This window comes from Anastrepha obliqua, chromosome 6 (genome assembly GCF_027943255.1).
Source record: "Anastrepha obliqua isolate idAnaObli1 chromosome 6, idAnaObli1_1.0, whole genome shotgun sequence".
Lineage (NCBI taxonomy): Eukaryota > Metazoa > Arthropoda > Insecta > Diptera > Tephritidae > Anastrepha > Anastrepha obliqua.
In genome coordinates, this window is record NC_072897.1 from 66364020 (window position 1) to 66380449 (window position 16430).

At 35.9% G+C, this 16430-nt stretch overlaps 1 protein-coding gene across 13 annotated transcripts in view; it reads left to right on the plus strand.

Moving 5' to 3' along the window:
* LOC129250836 (twitchin) overlaps positions 1 to 16430 on the plus strand; it is a 241501-nt gene that overhangs the window by 201058 nt on the left and 24013 nt on the right. For all 13 annotated transcript variants that reach the window (XM_054890420.1, XM_054890419.1, XM_054890423.1 and 10 more), the window contains 9 exons: positions 4793 to 4918; positions 5709 to 6408; positions 7342 to 7695; positions 7852 to 9564; positions 10386 to 11285; positions 11502 to 12265; positions 12341 to 12476; positions 12769 to 13659; positions 13722 to 16394. In XM_054890420.1, coding sequence (XP_054746395.1) covers positions 4793 to 4918; positions 5709 to 6408; positions 7342 to 7695; positions 7852 to 9564; positions 10386 to 11285; positions 11502 to 12265; positions 12341 to 12476; positions 12769 to 13659; positions 13722 to 16394 — 8257 coding nt within the window. The remainder of the gene's footprint in view (positions 1 to 4792; positions 4919 to 5708; positions 6409 to 7341; positions 7696 to 7851; positions 9565 to 10385; positions 11286 to 11501; positions 12266 to 12340; positions 12477 to 12768; positions 13660 to 13721; positions 16395 to 16430) is intronic.

Sequence of the window (16430 nt, forward strand, 5' to 3'; positions counted from 1 at the left end):
TAATAATAAATAAAAGCACAATAAAACGTGTAGATTGTTACAATAAACTTTTATATCCTAAATATGTAGGTATATTATGTGTATGTAACGAAATAAGAGACGGACGAACTTAAAAAGGAAATACAAAATTAGTTCCTGTTATAAGACCTCTTCTATTTGCCACTTCTCTGTTCGCTATCTCTCTGCTCGACTAACTTCAAGAAAAATTTGGATGCGAAAGCAACAAAAAAGTGGTCGAGCAAGATCCGCCTCTAGTATAGTTATACCTCATAAAACTGGTGCAACTCATTATTTTACAAACACATGTAATTTTAAGCAGCTCTATTCCAGCGTTGTCAAGATATGTTTATTTATGCCAATTGCTTCATCTATTCGCCACTCGGTAAAACTAGGCGAAAAGAAGAGGCCTATTTTAATCTAATCAAATTCTAATCCAAGCCGACTATGTTTTCCTAATTACGCAAACAGAAAGCAATGCATTCATATTTTATTAATGCGCTTGGCGTTTCCGGGAGTACTCATCCCAAGAACTGTATTCTTACAATCTTCGGATCAAACCAAGGTTTTAGGCAGCTAACCTTTGCACCTTTCAATTTATTAGTAGCAAGAGTTACACAATTGTATTATTTATTTTTCACAATCGCAAATATGTAGATACACATTCTTAATTTTAATTGTTAAATATATAACGGAGTCCGTTTGGAATCTTTACACCCAAAGAAGAATCACGCGAACCTTATTGCACTGCGTCACAAATGAAACTTATAAATGTTTCTGATCAACACTTACATCAAGATATGTTTGAGTGAACAATTTAAAGTACACTGAGGTACTACATATTGGCTTACTTAAGTGGTGCTGAAACAAAAATATCGCTAGGATATGTTTCTAACTGCTTTCCCAAATATCCTTGTAATAATCAAAATCTTTTTACACTTATTACACAAAACTTTTAATAAGCCCACACACCATCACTTACTAGTAATATGTATGCAATGAATAACTACATGGCATGTGTGTGGAATTATATGTGTGTAGAGTAAAACTTTGTTCCATACTCTTATAAAGTACGTTAATGTAGACCAACATATGGTAGAATACATATACTTATATAAATCAATGCTAAAAAAATGTTACCTACAACTAAAATTTTGTATATGTTCTATTTTCTATAATAAAAAATGTGTACATACAGGCGACAACACCAACACGTAGACCATCCTTAGCTGAATTGATACCCGATTGGCCAACATTACATCCATTTCGTCGCGAAGAGGTTCGACTACTGGCATCAGCCCAGCTCCATTTGACTACTATACAACTTTTTTACATTCCTCGCCACGCAGTTGGCACTCAAAATGAGTTTTCTTTAGCGCTCGATGTTGTCTACTTGAACTTTCTCTATCTCACATTTCCAAAAACACAAAAACATTAATAACATTAATAATATATTAATTGTAATAAAAAGAAAACGAAACTTTTCACTACTCCATATATATGTATGTGTGTACCTACTTATAATATCTACTTGTGATTAAACAAAGCTCTTTACTTTTTAATGCGTATATACTGCGTTTTTAAGGACAATATGAATTTGAATGCATATGCCCATATTTTTCGATCAGTAATATATTTATGGTACTTTTTCGAAAATTTTCTGCACCTCACACTATCTCTTTTTCACTTTCTTTTACTCTCTTGAATGTCGATTTTTCAGAACTTTTACTGATCGCTCGTAGATGGGAAAATTTTGAATTGCTTTTACTATTTTGAAAAAAGTCTGTAAAGAAAAAGCCTACATGTTTTTGAAAAACAAACATTTTAATACAAAAAATTGTTGGTGTCTGTTTGTGGATGTTGTGATAATCATTTTTGAAGTTTTTTCGAAACCTTTGCAGGTTTTTGCTTGTACTTATATACATATACCCTGCAGTAAAGTTGGGACAATTTTCCAAGATTTAGATGCGGCGCAAAGCAAGTTGATTATTTATTACTCAAAAAACGTTTATGACAAGAAAATGACTTCGTTTGGTAATTAATATTCAAAAACATGCAAGTGAAAACCAATATAAATAAAATAAATTTTTGATTGGTCACAACTGATTAATATTTGCACCATGATTTAAGTTAGTAATTTAGTAAACCTAGCTACTTATGCGTGTTAAAAATGTCCATATGTTGTGAAAGGATAAAAAATTATATGACCGTTGGTTTTATTACCGATAAAGTACGTGTCTATAAGTCCTAAGGCAAAAAGTAATAGTATAAAATTCGTCTTCTAGTAACCCGAGTTGGCTACTTCCACAATAAATTTACTATATGTATATGGATGTTGTTTCTTATTCAATATATATTAAAGTTATTGGGTCAGCTAAACCAAATATCATACTTACATATATAATCCATAAATGTGAAGGGCCATTTGCACTTAAAAAGGGTCACTATTGAGTCAAAATTGTGTTGCAAAACGTTGGAAGCATTTAGTTGTAAGCATTTGCTGCTATTATCGCAACTAATATCATTGTTACATAGAAGTACACAGTTGAAAGAATTTGCTGGGGATTTAAGACAGCTAATATTGTGAGGTCAGCGCTAGTCTGTGGATGGTCTGATTTGCTGCAGGGTATGCAGGGTACACGTCATATGTATCTACCCACTTTTAAATAAATCTGGCATGCTTATGAGCCAAGAATGTGACTGCAGATGGTAATAATAGAAATGCGAAGTTTATTTAATATTTTGAAATAAAAACACTGTAATAAAAAGTGTTTTAACACATTTTTGAATGGTTTAAGCTCTTTGCAGTTATGAGCCAAAACAGTTACACTTTTTAATTTAATTCACCTACATATGCACTATATATGTATGCATATGCTTACCTATACATTATACAAAAGTGTGTGTAAATATGTGAGTGTATGTAACTGCAGTGTGGTCCACATAGCGCTTGGAATGCATTCATATTTTTCAATGAATTTTATTTTACTGGAAGGATTTAAATTTGCCTTTAAATATCGAACATAATTTAATTTGAAGGGCTTCCGCGGCTGGAAACTTCGATTTCATATTTTTACTTTTGAATTGTGACTGAAAGATGTCGAAACATTTGTACTTCACAATACGCCTTAAAAAATTGAGGAATAGGGTCAAATCGCAACTTCTAGGTTGCCAATTGACATCACCATTTTCACTGTTCAGACAAAAGCAGGCTATTTAACAAAATTTTTTGTATATAACACGCATGCCATTTTAGTTGTCAAAGTTAAAAATATCAATAGTTCAAATTCCAAACGCTGAATGGGCCACCCATTACGGTTTTATTTAATGTAATATATTTTAAAAATACAATTGCTCCAGCTTATTAAATTTCTATACTATATTCGAGTATGTAACTGCAGGCCTAGAGTTTTCTTGCAAAATCATTATTAAAAAAAGTGAGGCATATATGCAATGATATTATTGTGTATATATTTTTTATTTTTTGATCACTATATTTTTACACCTACATTGCGTATTAATATTGCATATACACACATATATTGCATCTTTTACATTTTAATCAGTTTCTATAAGCCTTACTAAAAGTTCGTAAAACATTTTTATACACTTGGCAGTCAAAGTAGCGTCTTTTTTGGAATTTTGTGTGCTATACATATATCGGGAAACAAACGTTAGTCACTAGCGTTACGTTACAACTCCGAATTTTGTTTTATATGTCTATTTGTAAGTCGTAAGTTATGTGTTTGCTTTACTTTATGCTTAAATATTAGCTTTAGCTTTTTTCAACCAAATGCTCAATTACTAATGGACTTTCACGTAATCTTGTTGGCAATTTTTTTTTACCTATGATGAACATAACTACATACATATATGTATGTGCCACAAAATATTAAAATAATTATTTTTTAAGACATGGACCGAAAATGTGGGCATTTTATTTTTACATATATGCATACAAATGCATCACAACTTAAAACGAAACTGTAAATAAACAAAGTTGTCGTCCAAATGAAAGTCGTCTTAAATACTTCAGGACATTAATATTTAGGTAATTTTTGATTAATTGGTGTCCAAGACTAAACTATTTTCGAGATGTTCGGCTTAAGAGATATTAATATAATATTTTTTTTTGCTTCTACGTCCATTTTTTTGAAATGTATTATATAATAATAAAATTTCAACGGCATGAATTTACAATTTTTCACTAAGTGTTTCCTGCTTCACATCATTAAAAATGGTGACTATTTGGTAAATCATATCAAAAACTGGTATGTCGTTATTAATGACTAAGATTTTGTGGCAGATACATGTGCATATGTACGTACATACATGTATTTTTTAAACTACATATATGTATTCTGCTTGTACTTACTCAAGGGCAGAATAAGTACGTATGTATTTTCAATTGATGTACATACACGGAACACACGATGAAGTCAGTTGGAAATCGCGCGCTGGTATTCATTTTGCTAATTTTTGAGCGCTGAATTTTGGAGTTACCGCACAACCCAAAATAAAAATAAACAAAAAAATAAGATGTATGACAATTGAAAAAATAATTTTACAATATTATTTCTTTTCCCATTTTTGACAACGCAAACCTTTATTTCGACAATCAAAAACAAAAACACGACGCAATCAACAAATATTTAAAAATATATACGAAATGAATTAAAACTCATGCAATTTCAACGATAATAAATGGAAACGGAAACAACAATGATGTTAATTTTAACAACAATATTTAATATAAAATACTTAACAAATATAATAATATGAAAAATAAAAACAGAAGCAGGAATCCTTCCTGAGCCCGCTAATCGATCAGTTTGCCAAGGAAGGTAAAGACAAGAAAGTCGTTTTCGAAGCACGTTTCAGCAAACCGAATTGTAAGCCAAAATGGATGTTGCGCAAGGATGTAAGTAAATACAATTATTTTTATGTGCATTAGCCATCGAATAAGTATCTAGAAATTTTTCAAAAACCGGTATCTTGTTTTTGAGTTTTATTTAGCTCGGATCAAATTTATTATACCCAAAGCACTTGGGTTCGATGGAATAAGAACCAAAAAACTATTTCGGTTCAATGCAATGCAAATAAATAATAAAATTTGCGGTGCAATTAATTATTTCGTTTTATAAATACATATTCAGTAAAATTCCTCATTACGACAGATTTTTCATTAATTTTCCCCAATAACCGGATACCCTACAAAGTATCTCATAAACCGACGAAATTCAAGAACATCCCCAGCATGTTTTGTTGCTCAACACATCCAAAATATCGGGAATCATTTGGAACATGAACATTTTAAACTTGAACCATCTATTTTAAAGCCGTCGACTATTAAAAAATTCTTTCAATCAAAGTATTATTGTACAAAATCCTTTATATATGTACATATGTAATATTAATATGTATATTTGCATATATTCATAGACTCGTACAACATATTAAATAAACACCAGTTTCTGATCAATTTAAAAATTATTTTTTGCCCGAGATTTCGAGCCCGGGAACAAAAACACTGCGACGATGAATGTCTAATTATGAGGAATTTTACTGAAAATGGAAATAAATCGATTTTGTTTGGTATACTCTTCAAAATTAGAATTCTTTTATGGCCTTAATTTAATTATTGTTTTTGAAATCAATTCTCCTTGATGTATTGACCAATACCTCACTAAAATTTACTACCCAACAAAAAGGAACTTTTCACTGGCAGCAAATACAAATTTAAAAATGAAAATGACACCTACCAGTTGATTGTCATGAATCCCAAAGTTGAGGATGGCGGCAAGTATACTATTGAAATAGGCGGTGTGTCCAGTACGGCATTTTTAAATGTCGAAGAAGCTGATCCCAGTTATACATTTACCAAGCCGCTTAAGAAGAAAATCGAAGGATTTACGAAGCACGAAACAACGCTGGAATGCTCTGTTAGTAGCAGTATGGCCAATGTCACTTGGTACAAAGATAATAAGAAAATCGAGACTGATGATCCTCGTTACTTAATATCAAAAGATATTAACGGAAATCTTAAGCTTATAATCAAAGAATCTGTCCTTGAAGACACAGGTCAATACCGGTGTCAACTGGATAAGCAGCCAGATAAGACTGAGTCAGCAGTAAAAATTGTAGAATACCCATATAAATTTGTGAAAGTACTGAAATCCCTACAATGCATTGAAAAAGACAACATTACGCTGGCATGTGAAATAGACGATGCTACTGGTGAAGTGCAATGGTGGCGGGGAGATGAAGAAATTGAAGGAGATAAGCGCATACAAATCGTTAAAGATGGCCGCAAGCGCAAACTCATAATAAAAGATTGTAAAGTCAGTGATGCTGGCAATTTTAGATGTACTACGAATGCTGACAAAACTGAAGCAGAAATTATAATCAATTGTAAGTAAGAAAAAATCGTTTAGATTGTATAATATAATCGACCAGAGTGACCGAGGATTGCTTCAGAAGTCGAACTGATTTTGTTATAATAATTATTAACAACGATAATATAATGACTTCGGAAGGATAAGATAAGTTCTGTGTCTTCGCGTGTCGAGGAAAATGGATCTTATCTGTTTTCATTTTTTAGTTGTCAGTGATTGTATTACCTACGTCCCTTCCAAACAATACTTTTTCATTATATCATATATCTAAGAAGCTTCACTTCGGATCTGTCTCTTCGTGACACACGTTTTTTTTTATTTAAGCTCTCAAATTTTTGAGATATCTTCAAAGCAGTAATTTTTAAATAGGCAATATTTTTTTGAATTCGATAAAATTTTTCATTTAATTTATACATGGTGGATTGGCAGAGCTCTTTCTCCAATTTGTGGTGTGCGTCTTGAAGTTGTTCCACAAATGGAGAGACCTACATTTCTATGCCGCCTTCATACAGAAAATGTTTTTATGAGGAGCTCTTTTCATTGCAGAAATACATTCTAAGATTTGTCTATGCCTGCCAAGGAGCAACCGCTATTAAAAAAATTGCTCCTATCGCTTGGGGTTTCATGCCCGGATATTCGAACATACATCGGTACATACATTTGTACTCATAGGCTTCATGAATATGTATCATTCGGGGACAAATAGGCAATGCACAGTTCGACCAGACGTTATGATTTCAGACAAGAAACATTCATTTTAATACATAATACATAATAATACATCTTATATATATAGTATGTACTTATATCAGAAATGATTTCGTTGATAAAGTATAGCAAGTGATAATTCAAGAGAGCAAATATGATGAACTATGGAACATTTAAATTTATTTTGTTTATTCTTGTTATTTTTTATGTAATTTTAAAATATTTATATATGTATATATAGATCAAAATCGTTTCAATAAGAAGCTTAAAGACACCGATGCAGTAGAACGCGAAAAACTTGTACTCGACATTGAACTGCAAGATCAAACGGCACCTTGTGAATGGAAAATTAACGGTAACCTCATTGAGCCTAATGAACGCATTGAAATTAAGAATCTTGGCGGTGGAAAGCACCAGTTGATTTTCAATAATCTTGAACTTACCGATGTGGGTGAAATAACATGTGAATCTGGCAAGTTATCATCCACGTGTAAACTAACCGTACGAAAAGGTGAAAGCCGACCAAACATTGACTGTCCGGATGAGTTCGCTAGTCCAATTAGTGCACCTGTTTTACTTGAAGTGCCATACAAAGGTAATTTTGGACTAAGCTTTAAACTAATTTATAAAGACTTTTATTCTTTGTTTAGAAGCATAAATTTTCTTGATTTTTGACATCAGTTGTGCCTACTTAATATACATATTTCAAATATTGTTTCGCATTCTTGTTTCTTTATTTTATTCACTTTAGTCAGCGGTACAAGGCAAACTCCCATAGAAGCGAAGCTAATTAAGGATGGCAAACCTTTGCCTGTTAAGGAAGTTGAAGTAGGTGTAACTGAAGACAAAATCACATTTAAAATTAAGAAACCAGCACGTGAGCTTTCCGGACCATATGAAATTAAACTCTGCAATGGCCAAGGTGAAGATGTGAAGATGGTAAATGTTATATTCCAAGACGTTCCACAGCCACCACGAAATGTCGATGTTGTGGAGGTTTTCCAGACATCTTGTAAAGTGACTTTCGATAAGCCCGATGACGATGGTGGTTCGCCAATCATTAAGTATATAGTCGAGCGGCAGGACTTGAGCAAAAAGCAAAGCTGGGAGATTGTCGCTGAGGTTACGCCACAAGCACAACTCCTTAAGAAGATTGAAGACCTTACGCCAAAAAAACAGTACAGATTCCGTATGCGTGCTGTGAATAAGATTGGTCCTTCCGATCCTGCTTCTTTCAAAAACATTGTATTAGCCAAAGATCCATGGGATGAGCCAGGAAAACCGAAGAATGTTGATCTTACTGATTGGGATACAGATCATGCTGATCTGAAATGGGATGCACCTGATGAAGATGGTGGCGATCCTATATCTGCTTACATAATTGAATATAAAGAGAAATTCTCCAATGATTGGATAGCAGGTAAGGAAGTTCCCGGCAATATGCGTGCAGGTACAGTATACGGATTAAAAGAGGGACAACAGTATGAATTCCGAGTCCGTGCTGTTAACAAGGCTGGTCCAGGTGAACCCAGTGACAAAACGAAGGCTATAATTGCTAAATGCCGCTTTGTGAAGCCATTTATTGTTGGCAGCGGCCTAAAGAACATAACAGTTAAAAAGGGTCAAACTGTGCGTTTTGACATCAAATACGACGGTGAACCAGAACCGGCAACTAAATGGTGCAAAGGCTCAGAAGATTTGCTTTTCGACAATCAACGTATATTCCTTGATCAAATGGAACGTAACTCATGTATAACCATTAAAAAGGCAGTTCGCAAGGATACAAATCTTTACAAAATTATTTTGTCCAACAGTTCTGGTACAATTGAATCCGAAGCTCAAGTAACTGTACTAGATAAACCATTAGCACCGGGTGGTCCAATGGAACCCGAAGAAGTACGTGCTGATCATATCAAAATGAAATGGAAACGTCCACAAGATGACGGGGGCTGTGAAATCACTGGTTATGCATTGGAGAGAATGGATGATGAGACAGGTCGCTGGATTCCAGCTGGGGAAGTTAGTCCAGACGAAACATCTTTCAACTTCAAGGGCCTTACACCAAACAAGAAATATAAATTCCGCGTCAAAGCTATGAACAAGGAGGGAGAATCAGAACCTTTGGAGACCACCGAGCCCATTGTTGCCAAAAACCCATATGATCCACCAAGTCCACCCGGTAAGCCTGAAATTGCTGACTACGACAACAAGAGCGTATCGCTTAAATGGAAGCGGCCACCGTCTGATGGGGGTCGACCGCTGTTGCACTACATCGTGGAGGTAAAAGACAAATTTTCACCAACATGGAGCGAAATAGCGAAAACTCAAACTCCCACACCTGAGTGCTATGTAGATGGCCTCAAAGAGAAAATGGTATACCAATTCAGAGTACGTGCTGTAAATAAAGCTGGTCCCTCAGAACCATCTGAACCTACTGACAATCATTTGTGTAAACATAAAAATCGTAAGTTGATTGTTTTAACACAAAAATTGTTCGTGCAAATTTTTTATGATATCGACTAAAAAGCTTAGCTTACAACATTTTTATACCATCATTTGCTTATAGCTGAAGTACAGCAAGAGTATTCAATATATTATGCATCAGTATATTGGTACTGATAAGATATAACGAAATATAAATTACGCTCAACCAACTGCGGCAAGCTAACACTTAATCTATTGAACTTAATTTCTTTCCTTTTGATTCAGAAATAAAAAAGCTAAGCAAAAATTTTGATGCATATTTTCTTTATGCTTTATATAAAATTATTAATGATTGAATGAATGATGAAAGAAATATATCGATAATAATATGCATTGTTTGTGCAACTCTACTGTACTCACACTATCCGAACTGAATTTACTCATCAAACCTAAACCTCCATTTTTTCATATGTTTACTTGAGTTTATTTGTACATTACATTATACATTATTCTGCGTACTAATGCTCTATTCTAATTTTAATATACAAACACTTTGTCTGTTCTCTTTGATTACTTTTGCCAACACATCATTGTGCCCTACATGTTTCTTTGGCTTGGGTTTCGGATATATTTGAATATATTATATAATATAATATTCATCGTAAAAGATGGTAAGATCGCATCTATTAAGCCAGTTACATCTATTAGCCTTATAATGAAACTCTTATCATGATTGATGTGTTGACAAGAAGATATTCAGTCGATATCTGTCTAATTTTCATAATTTTATTATCTTATCTTTTAATATCACAATATCCGTTCTAACACCTTCCCATATTTTGACACACACATAATTCTCAGTGCAACCACAAATCGACCGTTCAACATTTAAGCGGGTCACTATCAAGACTGGTCGTACCCACAAATGGTCAGTGGATGTCATTGGTGAACCAGTTCCAACATTACATTGGAGTTGGCGCGATGATATACCACTATCCACTGGCGATCGTATAAAAATTGAGAATGTCGACTATCATACCGACTTTATCATCTCGAATGTAATACGCAAAGACAGCGGTATGTATACATTAAAAGCTGAAAATCGCAACGGCGTTGATAAAGAAACCGTTGAGCTGATTGTAATCGGTATACCTACCTCGCCAAAGGGACCGTTAGTGGTTAGCGATGTAACTGCGAATGGGTGTAAATTACAGTGGAAAAAACCAGAAGATGATGGTGGTGTACCTATTAAAGAATATGTTGTTGAAAAAATGGATATAGCCACTGGCAAGTGGGTGCGCGTTGGACGCTCTCCAGGTGAAAAGGAGCCGCCCAGTTTTGATGTGACTGGCTTAAATCCAGGATCTGATTATATGTTCCGTGTATGCGCGATAAATGATGAAGGTGAGTCCGAACCGCTAACTACATTGATTGGCGTGGTTGCTAAGGATCCATACGATGAGCCAAATAAGCCAGGTACTCCAGAAATTACCGACTACGACAACCAGAGCATTTCAATTAAGTGGACACCACCTAACAATGATGGTGGTGCAGCCATTGAAAAATACATTATTGAGAAAAAAGATAAAAACAAACCTGATTGGGAGAAAGTGGTTGAAGTGCCTGGCAATCAGTTAGATGCCTGCTTAGCTGGATTACAGGAGTACGGAGAATATCAATTCCGTGTTATTGCTATAAACAAGGCAGGCCTATCGCCACCATCTGATCCCAGTAAAATTCAAGTCGCCAAATATAAGAAACGTAAGTACTTAATATCGTAACTACCTCAAAGACGTAACTACCCTTATGAAATACATTATTTGAGTTGGGAAGTTTTTGTCAAAAACATAAGGAATGATTTTATTTTTTGACTTGTGCTACCAAAAATAGCCAGAGTTTTTATTTTTTATTTTCTTTTTGGTGTGCTCTCCACTTACTTGCTCCTTCGTCTCATTGCTTGATCTCTTTTTTTGTTAGTCAAACCGAGAATCGATCGTACTAATCTAAAACCACTTTTAATACGTGCCGGTAAGCCAATCAAGTATGATGTCAATATACGAGGTGAGCCACCACCGACTATTACATGGTACCAAAATGATAAGGAATTGAAGTCAGAAGAGTTACCTTCGAATTATGAAATTAAAAATATCCCACATAACACTAAAATTTCCATAATTGACACTATACGTAAGCATACGGGTACTTACAAAATACGTGCGGTTAATGAACATGGTGAAGATGAAGCTGAAGTGGAGGTCAACGTCTTGGGACAACCAGCTAAGCCAAAGGGACCACTTGAAGTTAAAGACATTATGAAAGATAGTTGCAAACTCAAATGGAAGAAACCAGAAGATGATGGTGGCAAGCCAATTACAGCCTATCAAGTAGAGAAGTTTGATAAGAAGCAAGGGCGTTGGGTACCAGTTGGACGCACCCCTGGCAATGATACTGAAATCGATATCAGAGGCCTACAAGAAGGCCATGAATATCAATTTCGGGTTAAAGCCATCAATGAGGAGGGTGAATCAGAACCACTTGAAACTGATGGTAGTATTATAGCTAAAGATCCATATACCGTTGCCGGTAAACCGGGTTTGCCAAAGATTGATGATTTTAATGAGCATATGGTTAAATTGAAATGGGAGCCTCCCAAAGATAATGGAGGTGCGCCAATTGTTGGTTATGTAATTGAGAAAAAGGACAAATACTCTCCGGTATGGGATGGGCTGTTAACCACAGATGTAAGTATCAGAAATACATAAATTAAATATATAATATAATGAAATGAAAAACAAAACTGACTTTTGCTTTCGCAGACACCTAATCCCGAAGCTGCTATTGATGGTCTGATCGAAGGTAACATTTACCAGTTCCGTGTTCGCGCCATCAATAAAGCTGGACCTAGTGAGCCTAGCGCAGCTACGGAACCTCATATAGCTAAACCGAGAAACTGTAAGGAACATAATATCCGCTTAATTTGTCCCGAACCATTCGCTACTAAATTGCTAATTGCTTATTAAATTACTAACTTCTTTTCTGTTTTATTTCAACATATTTCTTTTAAGGATTTTTTTCACACGAAAATGTATCTAAATTTTAACATATATAGTATATATATAATATTTAAATATGTATGAAAATAAATATCTATTTGCTAAGCAAAGCTTTTTCGTTGGAATCTGTTATGTTTCAAATGCGAAATAATTTATTTGCCATTTACTAATGAACTTTTGATGATTCTCAGTGAAACCACATATTAATCGTGATAAGCTGAAGCCCGTAAAAGTTAGGGCAGGTCAAAATGTTAAATTTGATGTGGACGTGAGAGGTGAACCTGCGCCAAATCTAACTTGGGCATTCAAGGAGAAGGAACTCTCCAGCGATAACAAAGTGCGTTTAGAAAATGAGGATTATAATACGAAATTGACAATTTTGGATATAATGCGTTCGCAAACCGGAATTTATAAAATAAAAGCAGAAAATATAAATGGTATAGATGAAGCTGAAGTTGAAGTTATAGTACTAGATAAGCCAGCTAAGCCTGAGGGGCCCTTAAAAACATTTGACATACATAAAGAAGGCTGCAAGTTGAAGTGGAAAAAGCCGAGAGATGATGGCGGTGTACCTCTTACTGGATACGTAATTGAAAAGATAGACACTGCTGTCGGTCGTTGGGTACCCGCTGGATCCGTTGATCCTGAAAAACTTGAACTAGAAATTAAAGGACTTGAGCCCAATCATCGCTATCTCTTCCGCGTTAAAGCTGTCAACGAAGAAGGCGAATCAGAATCTTTAGACACTGAACAAGCTATAGTAGCGAAAAATCCCTTTGACGTATCAGCACCTCCTGGTTTACCAGAGTTGGAAGACTGGGACGAACACCATGTGAAACTTAAATGGGAACCTCCGATTCGTGATGGCGGTGCACCAATTACTGGCTATATTATTGAAATGATGGATAAAGATACTGGGGAGTTCGTTAAAGTCTCCGAAGTTGACGGTCCGATATGTAAAGGTACAGTAAAAAAATTGGAAGAAGGACAACAATATAAATTCCGTGTACGTGCTGTAAATAAAGCAGGTTCTTCGGAGCCATCTGAGCAGACAAATTGGCACACAGCTAAGCCACGTTTTTGTAAGTCATATATGTTATTAATTTTTAAGCAGACTTGCAAAAAATAACACTATTTTTTTCAGTAAAACCACATATTGACCGAACAAACCTGAAACCAGTTGCAGTAAAAGTTGGTCTATCTATAAGCCTTGATATTAGTGTTAAAGGTGAACCAGTTCCGAAAATTGAGTGGTTCTTTAAGGATCAACCATTAGAATCAGACAAAGAAGGTATTAAAGTTGACTACAATGATTACAATACCAAATTTTTTGTAATGCGTGCTAAACGGCCACAAAGCGGCAAGTATGTGATTAAAGCCACCAATGAAGTTGGCGAAGATGCTGCAGAGCTAGATGTTACTGTTCTGGGTAAACCGGGTATACCAAAAGGACCACTTGAAGTTCACGATATCACAAAACATGGCTGTAAATTGAAATGGGAAAAGCCAGTAGATGACGGTGGAGCTCCTATAGACTATTATGAAATTGAGAAATTGGATCCTCACACTGGCCAATGGTTACCTTGTGGAAAGAGCACTGAACCAGGGGCAAAAGTAATTGGTTTGCAAGAAGGAAAACTTTATAAATTCCGCGTGAAAGCGATTAACAAGGAAGGCGAATCGGAGCCTTTAGAAACCGAGAAAGCAATTATTGCTAAAAATCCATTCGATGAACCTGACAAACCAGGTCGCCCAGAACCAACTAACTGGGATAAAGACTTTATCGATTTGGCTTGGGACCCACCAAAGAATGACGGTGGTGCTACCATTCAAAAGTACGTCATTCAAATGCGTGACAAATCTGGACGAGCATGGATTGATGCCGCTACCGTACCTGGTGATCATACAAAAGGTACTGTTACAAGCGTTGAAGAAGGACATGAGTATGAATTCCGAATCGTCGCCATAAACAAGGCAGGGCCAAGTGAACCCAGCGACGTTTCCAGTTCAGTTGTTGCCAAACCACGTTTCCTTAAGCCACATATTGATCGTAAAGACTTACGAAAAAAGGTATTGCGTAGTGGACAAATGCTACATATGGAAGCACCAGTAAAAGCCGAACCACCCGCAAAAATAACTTGGACTTACAATGAAGTAGTTCTCAAAACAACCGATCGAATCAAAATTGAAAATGAAGACTATAGAACTACATTTATTTTGCCGAAAGTAAAGCGAACAGATAAAGGAGTCTACGTTGTGACAGCCAAAAATGATTCAGGTATTGATACTGTCGAAGTCGAATTAGATGTTATCTGCAAGCCGGGCAAGCCAAAGGGACCCCTTGCCGTATCCGATGTAACTGCTGAATCTGTGCACTTGAAATGGGACAAACCAGATGATGATGGCGGTGAACCCATCGAACACTATGTAGTTGAACGCATGGATACTGAGACTGGTCGTTGGGTTCCCGTATGTACATCTAAAACCCCAGAAGCATATGTAACGGGATTGGTTGAGGGAAAACAATATTTGTTCCGTATAAAAGCTGTGAATGCAGAAGGCGATTCTGAACCGTTAGTTACGGATACCCCGACTACAGCTAAAAATCCGTATGATGCTGCTAATGCGCCAGGAAAGCCACAAATTACTGATTGGTCTGCTAATTTTGCTGACTTGAGCTGGCGTCCACCAGAAGATGACGGTGGGGCACCTATCACCGGGTATGTTGTTGAAAAGAAAGATAATAACACCGGAAAATGGCAGAAGGTTTTGGAAACTAGCACACCTGATTGCAAAGCGCGAGTTAACGACCTTATCAAAGGTACAAAGTACCAATTCAGAATAAAAGCAGTTAATAAAGCGGGCCAAAGCAAACCCTCAGATCCATCCGATCAAATGACTGCAAAAGATCGCTTTGCACCTCCAAAAATTGATAGAGCAAATATTAAGGATATTATTATTAAGGCCGGACAACACATTCGTCTTGATATTAAAGTATCAGGTGAGCCCCCAGCAGCTAAACAATGGTTCCACAATAAAGCTCGCATTGAAGATCAATCAGATGATGTTAATATTGATTTTGAATCATATCGAACTAAGTTTTCAATTCCAATTGCAAAGCGTAAAAATACTGGCAAGTACACAATTAAAGCCGAGAATGATTCAGGTCATGATGAAGCCACATTTGAAATCACTGTCTTAGATAAGCCAGATAAACCAGAAGGACCCTTGCGTGTCTCGGATGTACACAAAGAAGGTTGCAAATTAAAATGGAATCCACCTTTAGATGATGGTGGATTGCCTATTGAGTATTATGTACTGGAAAAAATGGATTTAGAAACTGGTCGTTGGTTGCCTTCAGCACGGGTTAAGGAACCCTTCGCCGAACTAAATAATTTAGAACAGGGTCATGAATACAAATTTCGAGTCTTAGCAGTAAATATAGAGGGTGAATCAGCACCACTAGATGGGGAACATGCGGTCGTAGCCAAAAATCCATTTGATGAGCCTGGAAAACCAGGTACACCAGAAGCTGTTGACTGGGATAAAGACCATGTAGAATTGGTATGGAAAGCACCAATAAACGATGGAGGTGCACCAGTTACAGGTTATATTATTGAAAAACGTGAAAAGGGTACTGAGCGCTGGATGAAGGCTGCGGAAACACCAGCAGGCCCAGGTATTGGTGAATGTAAAGGCACTGTGCCAAACCTTGATGAAAATTGCGAATATGAATTCCGCGTCAAGGCTATAAACTCAGCTGGACCTGGTGAGCCCTCCGATGCCAGCAAGTCTGTTATCACCAAACCAAGAAAATGTACGTAATTCTACAATTTTCGCATTGTGTTTGACC